Source organism: Cyprinus carpio, chromosome B23 (genome assembly GCF_018340385.1).
Source record: "Cyprinus carpio isolate SPL01 chromosome B23, ASM1834038v1, whole genome shotgun sequence".
NCBI lineage: Eukaryota > Metazoa > Chordata > Actinopteri > Cypriniformes > Cyprinidae > Cyprinus > Cyprinus carpio.
In genome coordinates this window covers 17,234,902-17,254,159 of record NC_056619.1, presented here as the reverse complement: position 1 = coordinate 17,254,159, position 19,258 = coordinate 17,234,902, and the positions used below count along the sequence as shown (strand labels likewise).

General features: G+C 38.1%; 1 protein-coding gene across 3 annotated transcripts in view; it reads left to right on the top strand.

Moving 5' to 3' along the window:
* Nucleotides 1–19,258, top strand: part of LOC109062030 (zinc finger protein 385A) — a 76,278-nt gene that overhangs the window by 40,002 nt on the left and 17,018 nt on the right. For 2 of the 3 annotated variants that reach the window (XM_042751407.1, XM_042751409.1), the window contains exons 2-3: nt 6,633–6,778; nt 14,495–14,605. In XM_042751407.1, coding sequence (XP_042607341.1) covers nt 6,633–6,778; nt 14,495–14,605 — 257 coding nt within the window. Of the gene's footprint in view, nt 1–6,632; nt 6,779–9,566; nt 11,127–14,494; nt 14,606–19,258 lie in introns of those variants that run through there. The other variant, XM_042751410.1, reaches the window with a different exon arrangement.

Genomic DNA, 19,258 nt, shown 5'->3' with positions numbered 1-19,258 from the left:
GAATTTAAAAAAAATATATACATTATCATTTATAAGTGTGGGGTCAAAGTGTGGAACTTTCTATTCATCAAAGAATCCTGAAAAAAGATGTATCCTTGAAAAAATATTAAAATATTTTCATAAAAATATTATAATAGTAAGAGATTTTTTTATTTAAAAAAATAATTCTGCCATACTGTACATTTCAGATGTAAGATTGTGTGTGTGTTGGACAGTAGCATATTCTTATAAGCATAATATATAAATAAAACAAAAAAGTAATATTTCACACAAATGTTTACTCTATTTTTGATCAAATAAATACAGCCTTTGTGGACTAAAGAGACTGCTTTCAAAAACATTAAAAATTCGTACCAACCCCAAACTTTGATTTTTAACATCTTAATCAAAAATCCCCAAAAATTTGATTCATTTATTAATAAAAACATTGTAACACAAAATAATTAAAAAACATAAACACATAAAAACAGTGTAACATAACATGGTTTAAAAATTTTAGAGGGTTTTCTATGTTACATTTAATTTTTAATGTTTCACACAGTATGTAGTAAGCAATATGCTGATATTCTATTCAATACACAACCAATGATTTTGTACAGTATTGTCATGCTCATTATTTGTCCTCGTTACTTTGCTTATACTTTTTACATTGGACTGTACATATATAACATGTACTGTTGCATACTGTCGACTGTTTTTCATAACTATTAGGCATTGACATTATCTTCTGCATGGTATGCATAAAATATCTTATTCCATTCCAAACATACTATAGCCAGTGTTCTTATATCCTTGTCTTATTATTTGTTGCTTTTACGTTGTACACTGGACTGTATACTTTAGAAATGTAATGTTTGTATACTGTCTATATAGTATTTTTTAACAAATACTGTAGCAAAATACAGAATATACTTTACAGTTTGCAGTAAAGTAGCATTCCATTCTAAATGCAGCCAATGATCTTATAAAGTCTTGTCTCATTTCTTTGCTTGTGCTTTACACATGGGTGGCATATTTAGCATTACTGTATACTGTTTCACATACTGTTTTAAGCAAACAGGCAGTATACAGTATATTCCAGACATTTTTATGCATATGTTTTTTCTCTCATATTTGTTAATGCACTTGAGTTTAGGCTGAAGGAAGCCAGGCGAAGTGCAGAAGCATTGAGAAGTGTGTTTATTCTAATTAAACGAGAATCTTAATGAGTAGCTCTCTCCACAGACCTCGAGCCAGTTTCATGTGCTCAGCCTGAGTGACGAAGCCAGTGGCTTATAGAGGTGGCTGGTGACCAGACATTCACTGGATTGAGGCGTAAAAATGTGACTGAATGCACCACTTTGTTAAAAGAGCCAATACAGATAATGAAACCAAGCAACCGGCAGAATGATTTGGCAGAATGATTTTCCATTTGTCACAGTCTTGACTGGTTCGGCTAAGAAAACATCACATTACTTAGCAGATGCATGTTGTGTCTTTTACCATATTGCTGTTGCCACTTCTTTATGCAGTAAAAGCAGTAAGCCACTCACAGCTGTGTGTTTCAGTGATAAGATCGTGTTTGTGAGTGTGTGTTTTTTATCCTGAGGTTGGTTTTGATGGTGGATTGCGTTAGCGGTCAGATGAGGGACAGGCTGTCTCTCCCCGTGTTCTGAGACGGGACTGGAATAGAGAGCAGTGCTATGCTGCCGTCACAGTAATTGGACCTAAATTGGTTAAATGAATGAGCCATTTCTGCTGCCTTGGTCACAGCTGAGGACAGGACGGACATAGGCTCAGGTCCCCGACCGGACGGGTCTGTCAGCATACAGATGAATGAAAAGAAAGAAATAAATTTACTGGAGACAGTGTGTGATTTAATTATTTTTCCCCCATCAGCAGAAGTGATGAGTTCTGATGAATTTTGGTTGGAAAGCTGATTTGATTGTTTTCCTTCTAATTTACAGCTGTAGACAGTTGAAGACAAACCTTGACCTTATTACCAGACTGTCTTCTTGTCTGGCCTTCTTAGATTTCAGCTCATTAAATCTCTTCCCGGCACCAAAAAAAAAATGCACAGGCGTCAGCGGTGTGCAACAAAACTATCACTGGCTAATATGAACAAAAATCGGTGCATATACCTCGCCTACTTTATTCTCAGCAAATGTGGTATAAACAAATGTAAATGTACTGTTACACAAAAGCTGTTGCGACACATAATCATGAATTGCAAACACAGTGTGCCACGCTGTCGCAGCATACTTTAAAAATTAAAACATCTGAGGAGCTGCACATTCCAAAGCAAAATAATGAAAATGTACAAAGAGTTTTTGTCCCATGCTGAGTGCTTCCTCTAATATACACCAACTGTTCCGGCTTATAGCCTTCGTTTGATGGTTGAAGGAGATGACACCTGTCTGCTGTAATACAAGCAATAATTACACAGCACTTTGTGTTCTGGAATATGCAGTGCAGGTGGCTTTTAGAAGAAAGGTCTGGCCTTTTTGTGTAATCTGACTTTTTACAATGTTTATAACAACAAATTTACATTTTGCACCTGAATCAGAAGCTATCCATCACTAGTGGCAATGAATGGAACTGCGATTAAATAATGGACAAATTCCAAATGCTGTTTTTGTGCCCTTGAATGGGACGTTACATAATTAAGGGAAGTTTACATAGAATGGATTTTTTTTTTTTTTTTTACTATCACATGATTGTGAGTGTAAGACATGAGGTCTGCTTTTTGTTAGTTACTCCCCAGCAGTGAATGGCACTAATCTAAAGCTCATCAGGATAGCCATGATTAAAATACACAGAGCTAGTGAGAGACAGACAGACATAGAGCGCTGGATTCAGAGGGGACTAAACATCTATGTGCATCTCTCATCTCATTAATCTGCATTTGCTCCAATCTCACTCTCCTCTGGATCATCTGCACGACAGGTGCTCAGTGAGGGGCTCTCGGAGACCCTGGCTCTCTCTCAATCTCTCTCCTTCTCTCTCTCTTTCACTCCATGAGTCCAATTTGTTCAGGGCCACTGCTGCTTGCCAGGGGACATCTGTGTTCATCCAAAGCCAGCCATCCTCTTCTTTCTTTTAACCCTTCTCTCATTTCTTGCTATTTCAACCATTGCAGCCCTTATTCTTCACATGTATTTCATTTATTTTTACTGCATGAATGATGTATGGCACTTTCCACAAACAGAATACAAAATAAGTTATTTTAATCCTATTAATTGTTTGTTATCTATCAACTTTCCTCGTCCTCGTCATTTAGCAGACGCTTTTACCTAACTACAAATTTTATCCAGTCAGAAATGACAATGGAAGCAATCAAAATCAGCAGAAGGGCAATGATATGCAAGTGCTATAACAAGTCTCAGTTAGCTTAATGCAGTACACGTAGCAAGTTTAATTAAATAAAAAATAAATAAAAAAAAAAGAAAATAAAAAAAAAAAAAAATAAAGCAAGCCATAGATACATTCCTTCTTTCTTTAATTAAATAGTATAATAAAGAAAAAGAAATTTTGATAGCATTTACTACTGTGAATTGAATTCAGCAAAAATCAAACAAAATAATGACACCAATTTGTACCCTATATGTTCTGTATGCATTCAAATTTGGAATAATGTTGCCCAGGGGAGCAGCCTGAGGCCAGAAACGCTGTGCTGTTCCCTTGGGTGCCTCTCCGCACCTGAAGAAACCAAGTCACCAATTTTTCTTCCACAGAAACCAATTAAACTACCGACCTCCCGGTTTGAAGGTGACCGGCCAACTAATGAGATACAGCTCAGTGCTTTTTATGCATGTTTTAACAGTAGCATCCTTTTATTTTCCAGCCATCGCAAAAAATCTTCTCTTCTTTCCTTCCGTAGCTGTGTCAGCCTTGACCTCATCATGATTATTCCTTATCTCCAAACCATTTCATCCTTATCTCCCCCAACGCTATTCACAATTACGCCAGCCCTTGGAAAATGGCAAACGTACGGCCTAAAAAATAGGATTGCCAAGCTTGAGTATTAGAGAGTGGCAAGCACACCTGAGATTCCATTTATCAGGCCCAAACAGGCTCCGAATTATTTGAGTTTGTTGAATCGCTTCCCCTCGCCTTTGATCTTCCCGTGCCCTTCTCTCTATTTATAACCCCTCCTCCCCCACTCTTTCTCCCGCACTTCTCCCATATCCACACGCAGCCCTGAATCACTCTCTCCCAAATCCTCTTCGCGAAGATTCCTTTCACACCAGCTCCTTTATCCCCTTGCGCGTCTGTCCCTCGGCCCCCGGCCTCCCCCTCTCCATAGGATCTTTAAACGTGGTGATTACAGGCCCGACGTGTGTTAAAGGATTCCTAGCATGTCACTCCCCCCACCCCCAGCCTGATCAGGTTCCCGCAGCTTGTTAGGAGAATCAGACTCCGATACAGTGGCAGAACAACATCTTCCCCTGTGCCACATGAGCTTGATGAGGCTGTTAAGACCACTGGTATTATCATCAAGGCACTTCGTTTATCAGCGGAGGATCTCAGTGTCCAATCAATGTGCTTGTTTGAAGCCAGTTGTCATTGTGCTGGTCTTTATTGGTTTGTTTTTCATGGAAGATGCGTTAAAGCACCATACGTTATCAGCGCAGTAAGTACAAGATCTTACTCCCGTTTTTGTAAACGCATGACAGATGCACACTCGCATGCACTTACCCTGTCACAGTGATTTACAGTGTGAGCCGGGCCCTGAAAGTCTTCTTTAATTTAATGAGGTAATTATACACTAGGGGCAGGAAGCAGACTGGACCTGATTTATGCATGTTGGCCAATGTGTTTTGTCACAAACACTTTGACTCTGCTGCAAGGACAACTGTCCCCCACAAGCTTCGAGTGCACTCATGTTCTGCTCCCCTCTGTGTTCCCTCTACATCTTTCCCTCGTTGTCAACAAATCTGTGCCATTTCTCTGCTGGCATGTGGACAGACTAAACAGGCTTGGGTCCTCTCTTGTTGGATCAGTCACACATGTCCTGAATTATGTCAGCACTGTATTACAGTGACAAGCACACAGAGTGGCGGTGTACATTAGAGCTTAGTCTCCTGTCTTGTTTATGTGGCTGAAGGGCATAATGCCATTCAGACAAACTCTTTCCTCTTAGCCAGTTAAAAGGATAGTGCACTTAAAAATGAGTTATATCATTATATATATATATATATATATCGGATCAAAAATACAATACAGTTTACTACAATTTAAAATGAACTAGTTCTTGTGATGGTAAAGCTGAATTTTCAGCAGCCATTACCCCAGTCTTCAGTGTCACCTGCTCCTTCAGAAATCATAAAAAAAAAAAAAATCTCAAAATTAAAACTAATGTGTGATGTATGCTGTGACAATGAAGGACAGTAAATAATGGCTTAAATGTCAGTCTTTATGGCATCAGAATACTTAAAAATACAGTGAATGAGTCATAAGGATCACTTTCTTGATATCTTATTGTGCTTTTATGGGGTTTTTATGGTGTATTTTCTGGAGCTTGAATGCCCCTGATAACTATATACTCAAAGAAAATGTCTCCTTTGGAACAAATAACAACATCTGAGGATAAGCAAATTACAAAATTTCCATTTTAGGTGAACTATCTCTTTAAGGCAATCTGCGGCACTTGTGAAGAGAACCGTTTGCATCTAAAGGGAGTATTTAGAGTGTGAGTCTTTTGTTGAGCACTGCATCAGGGACCAGCAGTGCCCACAAGCGACCACTGGTACTTTCTCTCCCTCTCAAACAGCAATCTTGCAACCAGTCTGCCTTCTTATTCTTGCTGTTCTCCTTCTCTCCCTCGCTCACCAGTGAGGAGTCTTGCATGCCTAATTTGAGTTAATGATGCCAGGGCTCATCCAGGCCTGAGGCTCCAGCAGGAGAGCAGGAGGAACAGCTGTGGCCAGGCTGAAACAGCATATCTCTCAATCTCTATTTCTCCTTCATTCTTTCTCCCTGTGCATCCTGACATGTGTTCCCACAGCAGCACAGCCTAATGACGTCTCCTACGTTAGGAAACCATCTCAACTGCGTTAGGAAATCAGGAGAGAGTAGTCTTGATGAGCAATCTTGAAATAGAAGCGGAGAGAGAAAGACAAACAGACAAAGAGACAGTCAGACAGCAGAAGAGGGAGAGAGATAGAAGGGAACAGATTTAAGACTGCAGGGAATTGGAGGCGAGGAAAATCCAGCAGCAGAAATTAAGCAGCTTAAAGTAACTGCTCGCTCAAGCTTAATTCTGATGTGAGGGTCCTCACACGGTCTCATGCAAGAGGTTGCGAGGGCTGTAAAGGATAAGAGAAGACAGGCTGACAGGGAACAGAGACTCAGTGATGTGGATTGGAAGACAGAAAGAGAGAGAGAGAGATAGAGAGGGCTGTTTCATAACCAAAGGTTGGCATCGCTCTGATGAGTTTTGTGCTGACAAAAAAATGTGTCAGCACAGCCACCTCTGAGCCTCCGTGTTTCACTTCAGTACGGCATGAAAGTCAGAATTTGAGCAAAGACGCTTTATTCTGGCTTGATTTTACACATTTAACCCAGTGACAACATACTAAGCTCATTCGGAAAGTTTAAAGAAGGAATTAGTGCGTTTGGCTTCTTTAACTTCTTTCTTCTTGTCTCTGCAGGAAGCATCAACCGAACAGGGGCTGTCCCTACGTTTCTGCGGACCCCTACAGTCATCCAGCCTCATTTGGATATGAAGCCCTTCCTACAGTTTCCAATGGAGACTCCGCCTCCACACAGCGTTGGGCTCTTCCACAACTTCAACGCGGTGAGATTAGGCCTCTGAAAATCTTTGTTGAGAGTGCTGCATTATTGCATTACTCCTAAAAACAACAAATATGCTATACTGTTACTTTTCATGAAAAGTGTTGTCAGGACACCTCATGCCACTTGTTATGAGATTAGACACAGTTTATATATAGGTGGTTATCTACTACAGTATGTCACAATGTTATTGTGAAAAGATGTATATTATGATAATTGCATTAAGGTAGTGATTCTCAATGTGTGTGTTACTTTCGGTTAAATACAAAATAAAAAAATAAAAAGCAATAAAAACCACAATTATTATTATTTATTTTTTTGGTCAATTAATAAACACACTTGCTGAGCAGAAGTGGCTTATTTAATTTATTTCTGACTCCAAACTTTTAAACAGTGCATAACAAAGGAAACAGCTTTTAAATATTCAGAAATAAATGAATAAATAAGAGGCAATATTAAAAGCATGCAAAAATGAAAACTCATGTATGTGGGGGACAGTGAGGAAACATAATATCATAAAGTTTTCTAAAGTCATACATTAAAGAAATAGTTTGGTGAAAATTTGGTCATTTTTAGTCACTCTGATGACCTTGATTTTGTTCACCATTCCAAACCTACATGACTTACTTCCTTCTGTGGAACATAAATTGAGATATTTTAAGAAATGTAACAGTGTATTTTGTCCATACAATGTAGTCAGTAGTCATCAAAACAGGTTGGTTACCAACATTCTCAACATTCTACAGAAAAAAAAGTTATACATGTTTTGAACAGCGTACAGTAAATGATGAAACAGTTTTCATTGTTATGTGCACTATCCCAGTATTTCCTGAAAATATTCCCCTCCACTATTCAGATCTGCCATATTATGTTAATGTGTCCTTGTTATGAAATATGGATTAGATTACATAAAAGATGACCTTAAATATTAGTAATATAATATAAATCTGGCTTGTTTGTGTATTTGAATTTGCCTGGCTGCTGTCCGTTGGATGGTGTAATGCTGTGAGTTCTCTCATGTCATCGTGACTTATAGCTAATCATTTTGATTAGCATGCAGCTCGTTTCACTCTCTCAGCACTTTTACTCCGAGTCTGTTCTGCACATTTCCCAGATTGCATTCTGTTATGTAAATGAGGATGCTGGTCAGCAAATTGAATGGGAAAGGTTAGTCGTGGGATCCAGCCATGCCTGAGATGTCCGTTCTTTGTATTCTCTCTCCTAAATTCCCTGTATTTGCCTGCACTTGTTGCAAGTGTGAAAGATGGCCTGCCCTTTGGCACAGTCTCGTAACACTGAGAAGGAAAAAACACTCTCCCCATGCCAGCTCAATAAATCCACATCACACATTGCCTTCCAATTCTGCTACATTATTATCTTTTTAGTAAAAGCCAAGGGATGTTTTAATATTTTGAAATATGCATGAGCTTGTGAAAGAGTCAGCATCTAAGAGCTTAACTAATGTCTCTAGTACTTACGCTATTTATTTTATATTCATACACTGAGCTGTAATCTTTAGATTGAGGCAGTTTTAGCATTGCAGCAGGCTAATAATCACTACGGTTAAAGGCTCAATGGGAGAGTAACCAGATGTCCGAAGGGGAAATTCTCCTGATGTCCAGTAAGGGGCGATGTAGGAGAGGCTGGAAGGACAAGCTGACCTCTCTCTCTAGGACACTGCTGAAAGCACACTGCAGTGTTTACGCCATTGCCTAATGGAATACTGACATTTACAAGAACTCACTCACACAGGCTGTAATATATATAGGCTTCTATTGAGGTATTATACTAACAGCTGTCATCAGTTGTGTGGTATAATTAAATGTCTTTTGACATTTGAATATGATTTGATTTAAAATGAACATGCACAGAACTGAACCCTAGCTTCACTTTACATTTTATAATATAATTATAATATAATAATTATTAGTTTTATATTTTATATAATGTCTGCCAAATACATAAATTCATACAAAATGCATAAAAAATGTGTTACTGTTTATTAACTTAGCAGAACTGTCATATATCAGAACTTAAAATCAAATGTGCACAATGTAATCATAATCAAATGTGCTCATATGGTTTTGTTTGAAAGTCTATGGTGTGTTTGAAAGTATGTTTGAGTCTATTGAATCAGTTCATCCCAAGAAGTTCTCTGTTTCATATGTAGCATTGGGAAATTTAATTAATTCTAGTGAATTTGAAAATTGAATAGATCAATTAAATCAAAAGATTCATACAAATGATTCACTGATTCAAGTTACTGTTTTGTTCATTTGAAACAATATTTTTTGGTAGCAAATTTTTTGACTGAATTATAAATTAAATTCTTGGATAGAGAATACTTTTTGAGCACAAAGAAAACAAAAATTTCAACAAATTCTTCTCTTCCTTGTCAGTTTTCGATGCATGTTCATGCAAGCGTTGTGGTACTCTCGTGAACACGCGTCGAAGAATAACATGGAAATTGTTGAATAAAGTCATTATTTTTGTTTTCTTTGCACACAAAAAATATTCTTGTAGCTTCTTAATGACATCCTTACTACCTTTCTGGGCCTTGAACGTGGTAGTTGCATTGCTGTCTATGCAGGGTCAGAAAGTTCTCAGATTTCATCAAAAAATATCTTTACTTGTGTTCTGGTCTTACGGGTTTGAAACAGAATGAGTAATTAATGACAGAATTTTAGTGACAGAATTAATGACAGAAATCTTTTTTATTTGTAGTTAAATTTTATTTATAAAAAACATATTACATCTTCTTATGTAACTTTAGTGTAGCTAGTTTTTACAACTTCTTGTTTATTATAAACAGGAACTTTTTCAAATCTCCAAATTATGATTTGCTTTGCTTGGCAAGCTGCAGTTTCAAAGTAGCTTCCCCAGCACTGCTTATAAACATACGATATGTCAGCTGTGCTCAAGTTGTTCCGTCTGGAATCGAATTCATGTTGGAATGCAATGGCCTGATCAAACAGACTCGAAGCTGTAATCTCGTTCAAAGTATTTTTCAAAAATGTGTGTGTTTGGCCAAATAATTATTTTTCTTTGTAAATTTCACCAATATCAGATGCTTTTGATCAGCTGTAGATAGAGCCGGGGTGGACCACAATCTTCTATTCCTCTACAGTCCAGCTGTAATTTTTCTTTAATGTGATTTGGCTTCTACCTGCCTGTCTGAGTCAATGCGCCTGCAGGCACTGAGACACCTGAATAATTTACACCAAGCAGCTGGTTGTGGCATGGAAATGCAGAAAACCTCTCTCAGACACTCGCTTATTCAGCAGAATCAGGAAGTTCAGAGGCGTTAAATCGGGCGGCTCAGGCACAAACTTGTTGCATCTCACCTGCAGACTCCTTCGAGTAAAGCCTCGCTTTCTTTCACTCGCAAAAGGTGACGTTTATGTGCACAGCTTGCCAATTTTCCTCACTGAGTAATGCAACTCCACGTGGACTTTTGGAGTTGAAACCTTTTGGCTGCATACACTTTACCTCCGATGACCCCCTCGAAAAACTGTAATTTTCGACCTTAATAGCTGGAAGATATCAATTACAAGTTCAAATATTTTTAGAAGTTTATTCCTTTCGCCCGGGTCGCCGTTGTATCGGTTCCACATGTGTTGTAGAGGTATGAGGCAAGAGCGAGAGGACCGTCATGACGGGGGAGCCAGAGGAGGGCTGAATTCTGCAGCTTGTGCTTTTGATAGAATGAGGGAGTGGAGGGTGATTTGGGGAGTGAGAAAGGAAAAAAAACAGAGGGAGTGCATGACATTCTTAGTGCATCTGGGCAAAATAAGCAGTCAGTGAGTGAGTTTATAGAACAGAAAGAGGAAGGAGATCAGTAAAAGAGAGCACAGGAAATAACGACTTTATTAGAATTTATTATTGGAGTAAAAAAAAAAAAACGGGAAGGAAAGAAAAGCAAGTAGTAAGAGGCAGAGGAAAATGAAGAGATAGCATTCAACCAGGAATGTAGTCTTGGCTTGCTGTGAAGTGTCAGGAAGGATGGAGAGAGGAATGGAAGGAAGGTGGATGAGATTAAGCAACGGAGAAAGAGAAACCAAACCATAACGGCAACAGTGATGACCAAATGTGGAAAAGAAGAAGCAAAAGTAGGAAGAGAGACAACAGTTAATCATATCTTGGACCTGCAAAGGCAAGAATCGCTCGCTGGCATACCCAGAAGGGGGCACAGAAGCGTGTGAATGTGGGAGAATCAGGTGGTGTGGTGGGACAGCTAGGATCCCTTCTGGATGAGTGACACTCTCACACACACCCTCCCACACACAAACACGAGCTCCTTCACAGAGGATCCAATGCAGCTGCGAGATCCAAGCGCTTCTGAGGATAAAAAGGTGAGTGCCCTCCGGCTATAGCTCAGACAGAGATGTAACAAAGCTGAGTACTTTCCTCTGTGTAAAGCACTGGACGCCGAACAGCATTTGTTAGCTTTGTGGGATATTTTATCTGGCATTGCACATTCTTCTGTATTTGAATGTGAATGTTGGGCTTGTGGTGTTCGGCAGGCTAAAACAATCCATGGTTTTTATTTACTGACATGGGATCCTTTTTTTAATCTAAATTATATTATGACACTGTTGTATGGGCATATTTCCTTTAAAAGGGTAGTTCAACCACAATTATTTGTTCACCTTTATTCTGTTTCAGATCTGTATGACTTTGTTTGGCACAATACAAAAGATATTTCAACAAATGTTTCATGTGTTTTTGTCCTCAGAAAAAAAGCTGTAACTGTGGCAATTACTTTTCAAAAGGTGCATTTTCATACCTTTTAGATACTAATGTATACACTTTAGGTAATAACATGTACCTTTAAGGTACTGATATGGACTTATGGTACTGATATGATACTGTATGTACAAATGTGTACCTGCCGAAGAGGTATTGCCTCAGTGACAGCTTTTGTACCTTTTTCTGAGAGTGTACAGTGAAAGTTACTGTGGTCAAAAACAACATTGGACCCCAATGACTTTTCACTGTATAGAATAATCACTACTTTATAGTATGCTCCACAGAAGAAAGAAAGGTTTGGAATGATAAGGCTGAGTAAATGATGGCAGAATTTTTATTTTTGCATACACTATCCCTTTAAGGGGTCATTAAAAGGTCTGTGCTTTTCTAATGAGAAGAATCTGGCTATTTTTGAACAGTTATCAGTTTGTGGGATGTGGTTTTCCAAAGGGAGCATCAGGAGGTCATATGACAGACACTGTGCTTGCCAAATGGATAAATGTAATATGCGCTTTTACTTGCTCACTTTGATAATTAGTATAGATGCAGTGTCTGCCAATACCATAAAAACAGCATGTTAGAGAAGCTTTGATAAAACCAGCAATATTTCACATACTGGCCTTTAAAGGGATAGTTCCAAAAATTTTCCATACAATGCAAGTCAGTAGAGTCTGGTGTTGTTTTAGACCCAATTGACTTAAATTGTATGTCCTTATACTTCTTAGAATACCTTTTGTCCTGCAGAAGAAAGAAAGTCATGTAGGTTTGGAATGACATGAGGGTGAATAGATGATGAACGAATACACATTTTCAGGGGAGCTATGCCTTTAAAGCATCTTTCAGCTGTGGTTTGGTGGTTTCTTTAGTTAGATTCTTGAAGCATCCTCATAAGCTGTGTCATAACATCATTTGTGTTGAAGGAAATTTGTTGGGATAGTCACGAGCCAAGATGTCTCTCTTTTCCGAGTAAATCACCACCAGCAGAAGACCACTTCGACGCAGTGCTATTTTTACTTCACGACGTGAAGCATGATGGACCAACACCCTGGATTTTGGTCTATAGATGCATGTTAACATCTGTATGTTATTAAATCTTGATCAGAAGGGCGTTCTGAATTGAAACGCAGCCAGTAGACTTTAAAAAAAGACGTGAGCCTTTAAAAGTAATCTTTTTCTTATGAGAGGCCTTTGATTTTTTTCCCATGGAGCCCGTCGGAGCCCCTCCCTCGTCCGTTTCCTTGCAGAGGCTGTTAGTAATGACAGTTGTATCTATTGATGTGTTCTAGCTGGAGGTGTTCTGATTACCCAGCTAACTGCCAGCTTCACTTAATCCTCTGGAGATTCATGAAGGCAAAGCCATAGAACAACATCATCGTGGCTAATCCAGTGCCTGTCTGACTGATGTAGTGTGGACTTTGCACATGCACAGCGGCATCAGGGCCCTCAACGGATACGACGGCGCAGAAACTAGTTTTCAGGCCTGTGCCAAAAGAGATAAGAGGCAAAATTCTGAGGAAGTCCGGCGCAAGGCCTGCTAACCCACAAATGGTGTGCACTGTCACCCTGAACCACATCTCGGCTCTCTGTGTGCTTGCTTCTGGTTGGGGGTGGGGGGGGGGTTGCTTGGATACGATCCGTTTGCAGATTTTCAAAATGTTTTTGTTTGACTAAGAGAATATTCATTTCAGTCTCTCCCCGTCTTTCCCAGCCAAGAGAAGATGTTCCAAACTGGCCCGTCTTAGACTATTGTTCATAGAAGTTGGAATGAAAAGCACGACCATTATAGATGTTTTTGAAAGGTTAAACATTTTTTTTCTGTATCTAGATGTACTGTAATACTTTCCACTTCATTAGTCAAATAATAATAATAAAAGAATAAAATCAAGTTTGACAAAAAGACAGTGTTGATGAATTTGTTGTAAATGTACAGTACAAAGATTAACTGCATCAAATGTCAAGTCAAAATGTTCAAATGAAATTAATCTATATCAGGCAAATAATAATGCTAGGAATCATATTACAATAGCGCACTGAATGCAGACCACAAGGCCAAAAGGTTTTTGGACTGCAACCATCAGGCTTTGTGCATTAAGCTGGTCATAAACAGAGGCTTAGCCATTGGCGCTATTGGATGCGGTGCTTAGGATAACTGGTTCAATTTATTTTAAAATCTGACCTCTTACATGGTGGACACTGATCTAACAGAAACACTTTAAAGGATAATTTGTGTTTGTGTAGTACATGTACATAAATATTATTGTGTAAATAATTGTTTAAAAATATATATTTAATATATAATATAATAATATATTATTAAATAATATTAATAGAACAAATAATTATTAAATAACAAATGAATAAATATAAATTATTGAGACAGACAGACAAACAGACAGACAAACAGACAGATAGACAGACAGATAGACAGACAGATAGATAGATAGATAGATAGATAGATAGATAGATAGATAGATAGATAGATAGATAGATAGATAGATAGATAGATAGATAGATAGATAGATAGATAGATAGATAGATAGAACACATAATATAATTTTATGCTTTTAGGCCTAAATCCTATAGATTCTATTCAGGAATGCTTTGTTATGCAGTTTACATGCTTCTTTAGAAATGATTTAGTGTAGTGTGACCTCCCTAAATGTAAGTAAGTAATTAGGTTGTCTTCATTTATTAGCTAAGCCATTGATATTTTGTGACTGAATACAGGGCCGGACAACATTTGTGCAGGAGATTCGTTGCTCACCCTGACTTGATCTCACAGGTGTCCTGACTCTTTGCACCATATGGCCGCCCTTAGCCATGTTCTGCTGCCACTGTACTACCACCTAGACATTTCCATCAACATGATTAACGACCTTGTCTGTCTAATGGGAGTCGGACCAGAGTTTAGTTTCACACGTCCTTTCTCTTTTCCCTCTCCCTCTTTCTCATTCTCCTGTTCTGTATTCAGATGGATCCTGTTCAGAAGGCAGTGATCAACCACACCTTTGGAGTCCCACTGGTGAAGACCAAACGGCCAATCATTTCCTGTAATGTCTGCCAGATCCGTTTCAACTCGGAGGTAAGGTATCTGATATTGAACCGTTTGACTTCATGCATGTTTGGTGTCTTACCCAAATGGCTTGCTTTATCGAAGACATGAAATGGTATATAGCATTCTTCGAGTGAGTTTTCTATGTAATATGAGCGATATGTTTATACTGCTGAGATATTTTGCACACTCTGCTTTCTAGTCCGGAAATAGCCAACGGCAAATCCTCTTTGAAGTACTGTATCCGCAAAGCATGTCAGAGTGGAAGCTTACAGCAATTAGGTGTTTTCTTCTTTCTTTCGAAGATTAAAATGAGTTTTAAGAAAATCTCTCTCAACATAAAGTCTTTATGAAGATATTATTTCCACAAGTAAGAACTTCCTACGAAAACAACTTCCAGTTTTTCCATTTCAGGCTTGCTACAGTCATTTATTGCAAGATCCGTATCGCACATTATTACGTTCCAATATTCCTCATGCATCAATGAAAGCAATTATGTTAGTTGTTTATGCACCAAATTGCTGCTACGCTTGTTGGGGGAGAAACTTTAGCCTGAAATATTCTGGGCTGAATTCGGTTGCAGCTGTGGCAGACGTTGTGACATGTGTGAGATTAGTAACGGAGCAGGACCTGGGAGTGCCCCACTAGCCTGCGCTATTTTTACGGACGAGAACTGTAATCATGGTCAGAAAGTAGCTTTCTTGGTGTGAGCCTGTAATCTCAGCCCTCCAGCCGAGCAGATGTATGGCCTTCTTTAAACCACAGCCACAGACAATGAAAGACAGGGAGAAGATGGAGAGGCCAAGCCTGCTTGAGGAGACCTGCAAAATTTGCTGTTAGCCCAGCTCACTTTTAATGACTTACGGGAGAGAATTTGAGACAACTCAGCAATTCTGTGAAACAATTGGACTTAAGAGTTGTAGTTAGTTCAAGGGAGGTGAAGATTAGATTGAAGTTTTGTACTACAGTTATTTTTGTCATCTAATGTTGCTTTGTTTTGGTTCACAGTAAATATCCTAGACGGTTGTTAGTTCAGCTATAAATTCCACATCCCAAAGTGCCATCCAGAGATGCCTTTAGTTTACAACCCAGTTCATGACCCTTAAGTCAAACGAGTTTGACACATATACAAGCGTGCTTGTAAATAATAATGCATGTTGTTCAATAAACCTTAAGCGCTTGACTGATGATTGGACATCTCTGACATCTGCAGCTGTCCTGGTTTGTAAAAGATATTCATATTCTTTCAACACCCGTTTTTACAATGTCTCCCTGCTTGCCATCATTGCATTTAAGGATACACATGTTTAAGCATGTAACACTTTCCATTAAAAAGGGTTAGAATATGGAGACTGCTTTTTCTTTTTCTTTCTCTTTATTTATTTGTTTAATTGAAAATTTTGTCATCATTTACTCATTAGAATCTCATGTCTGTTGACTTTCTTTTGCAGAAAATACAAGAAGATAGAATACTGATAACAAAACAGTTTTGGTTACCATTGACTTCCATTGTATGAACAAAAACAAAACACAAAGACATTTCTCAAATTATTTTCTGTTTTGTTCGACAGAAGAAAGAAAGTCATGCAATTTTGAAACAACTTGTGAGTGGGTAAATAATGACAGAATTAAAAATTTTTGGGTGAAGTATTCCTTAAATGCCCATTTAAATCCCATTAATCTCATGGCATTATTTTTGCAATTGTAACTGACCCTTCACAAAGACCCGGCCCCTTTGTTACTGTTGCTATGTCTGACAAGCCATGATGCTCTCACGCTAAAAAAAGACACTGACAACGTGCCGGCAGACAAGACAGAGCAGGTTACTTTAGGTATGAAAAGCTTTAAATTTTTTAAGAAATTGTAACAATAAATATTGTTTTGTGGCTCTTTAATTTGTCGTGACAGATCGCTGTAGTGCCTCAGTTCAAACACCACGTAAACCAATCATCTCTTCCTCTTTACTAATTATAGCATGAAATAAACATGAATGAACATGAGAAGGTATCTTTTTTCTACCGTAGGTTATTTACAGTGTAAATGCATTCATGCCACTTCTGAGCTGTAATAAATATATCTAAATATTTATATATATATATAGACACTATTTTTGTAATGTATGTGTATTTATTTATTCATTTATATAACACAATAATGGTTATAAATGATCTTTTGGGGGTAATTCTGGGGGTACAATTTGATGTGAAATTTTTTAATTAGAATTTATTTAGATTTATCACTACATTGTGTATTAGAATAACAATTTTTATCACTTGCCAGCCCTCTCTTTCTCTCTCTATATATACATAGTTCTTACAACATTGAAACATTGTAGATTTTTTTTTTTTTTTATGCATCTGTGGAAAGTGCCATATACACACTCATCATCCCACATACAAACTCACACATTCTTTTATCAGTGTCCTAACAATTTTAACTCTTGTTTATTTTTAAAGTTGTCAGGCATCAAATGTTCATGTCGTCCAATCAGAAGCGAGCATAAGACAGAGAGCTCAAAAGAAAAGACATCAAAGAATTACGAGTTCTGATGTTGTATTAGACATTGTGCTGCGTCTTTCATGCATTGTTGCACTGGAAACGATTCAGCTACATCAAGAGATTAAATTATACAATGCCATCTTTCATTAAATGGTTACACAGAGTAATGAGTCTACATTTTGTTCCTCTACTATATGCTGAATAAAGCAATGCTTTTGTTCCTTGAAAATATCTATTCCCTTGCCTCTTTCCCATCATCGTTTCACGCTCCATTATGGATTCATAGATTACTAACCCCCAGCGCCGATAACTGAGGACATTTGTTGTGGAAAAAGCAGACTATTGGCTGCCACCATGTGCTATCTGATGCATTCATCAAACTAGGGGCTCGGAGTTGTGTTATGCTGTGCTGCCAGTGTCCCTCTGTCCCTTTCACTCTAGCGCAAGATGGAGGTATAACCTTGCCGCTCTGCAGAAGCGATGTCACCATATTGTGTCACTGTTGCTGCAGGACAGGGTTGACTGCGCATCCCTCCCCTGCCAGAACTGCAGTGGGCCGCCGCTGTCACACAATTTCCGTCATTTGCTGACTGGTTTTCCATCACTAGGGCAAATTAACCTTCCATGTGCGTGTTGAGCTTCGGGAATAGCCACAGCTGTCAATCCTCCTTTTTCAGCCCTTTCCTATTTTGTTGTTGTAATTGTATTTTTGTTGGCGTATGTTGTGTTACATATTGTTCACATGTGGTTCGATGAGACAGAGACAATCTGTGTCCTAATTTGTCCTTGGAAAAGTTCTTTGTGCTCACTGTTTTTCCATCGTTGTGCTTAAAGTTTTATTTTTGTGCTCTCAAAACCAACTCATTTGTCAACCCTGTGCCATCTGGATGAGAACTTTCCTCATTTCCTTATTCTATAGATAGCGCTCCATTCATACAAGCATTTCATTCTCATTGGCACATCATGGATTTGGCTTGGTACTTGATTTGTATTCATATATAATGGCTGAGGTATTCTTCACACATAATGTATGCCCTCTTTTGTAGGTCAATTCATTAAGAAAGCATTCAGTGAGAATTTCAATGAACGGATTCTGTATGTGGGTTCAAAGAGTTCAAATGTGAAAACTGGGTTTGTACTGCTAAAACTGGTCTGCTTATTTTATTGAATTAGAGTTAAGAACAGGCCAAAAGAGCTTGGCTACAAGATATTGTCATTTTATCAGACAGGCTGTCACAAACTTTTTTTTACTGCAAACAAACCACACTCGATTCCATGAAGGGTTCTCAAACATGAATTCTTCCACCAGTGTTGAAGCACCACTGTACTAAAATACTCTGACAGAGAACTGTACTGCTATTCAGCGGTGACACAACAGCATTACTGAATTTACAGCATGAAATAGACAGCTTGAAAAGTGTAGTCTGATTGCTAAATAAACAACTCCTATGAACCTTTTCTTTGTATTGAATCAAAAATATGCTGTGCAACCAATATATTCTGATTCCCAAACAAAACACTAGTATGAGCCAGTTCTTCAAAGTAAATCAAAAACCTGCAGCTCAACCACTGTATCTGACTCATGAACAAATGATTCTAATGAATCGGTTCTTTTTAGTGAAACAAGAACATCCAGCACAGTCAGCCTAGTGTCCGATTCCTGAAAGGATTCACATGAAGGTTTTTTTTTTTAATGAATTGAAAAAAATATAGCATATAGACTGATTCCCGGACAAATGATTTTAATGATAAGTTTCTTTTTAGTCAATCAAACAAATATAGCTTACAACTAACTGTGAGAAATAATTTCTAAAGTTGCATTTATTTATTTTGTTAGTAGTGTTTTTTTTTTTTTTTTTAACGTTACCACATGTATTGTTTGTTTAGTATTTTTGTGCAACATACAGTACAGGTAAAGCTAATAATTTGATTGCATATATAACATCTGTGTAAATAAATTTTTCAAGAATTAAAAAGGCAATGTTTTTTTTAACATATATTTAGTACTGTTGGTGCCAATAGCTTTGTGGGCATATTGTGGGCATACCGACATATAGCACCGTGCGCTATGGCCGTCCCGAGTTCAAGTCCCACCCCTCCTCTCCCCCACTTCACTTCCTGTCTCATTACTGTCCTGTCATAATAAAGGCAAAAACACCAAAAAAAAATCTAAAAACAAAAAAC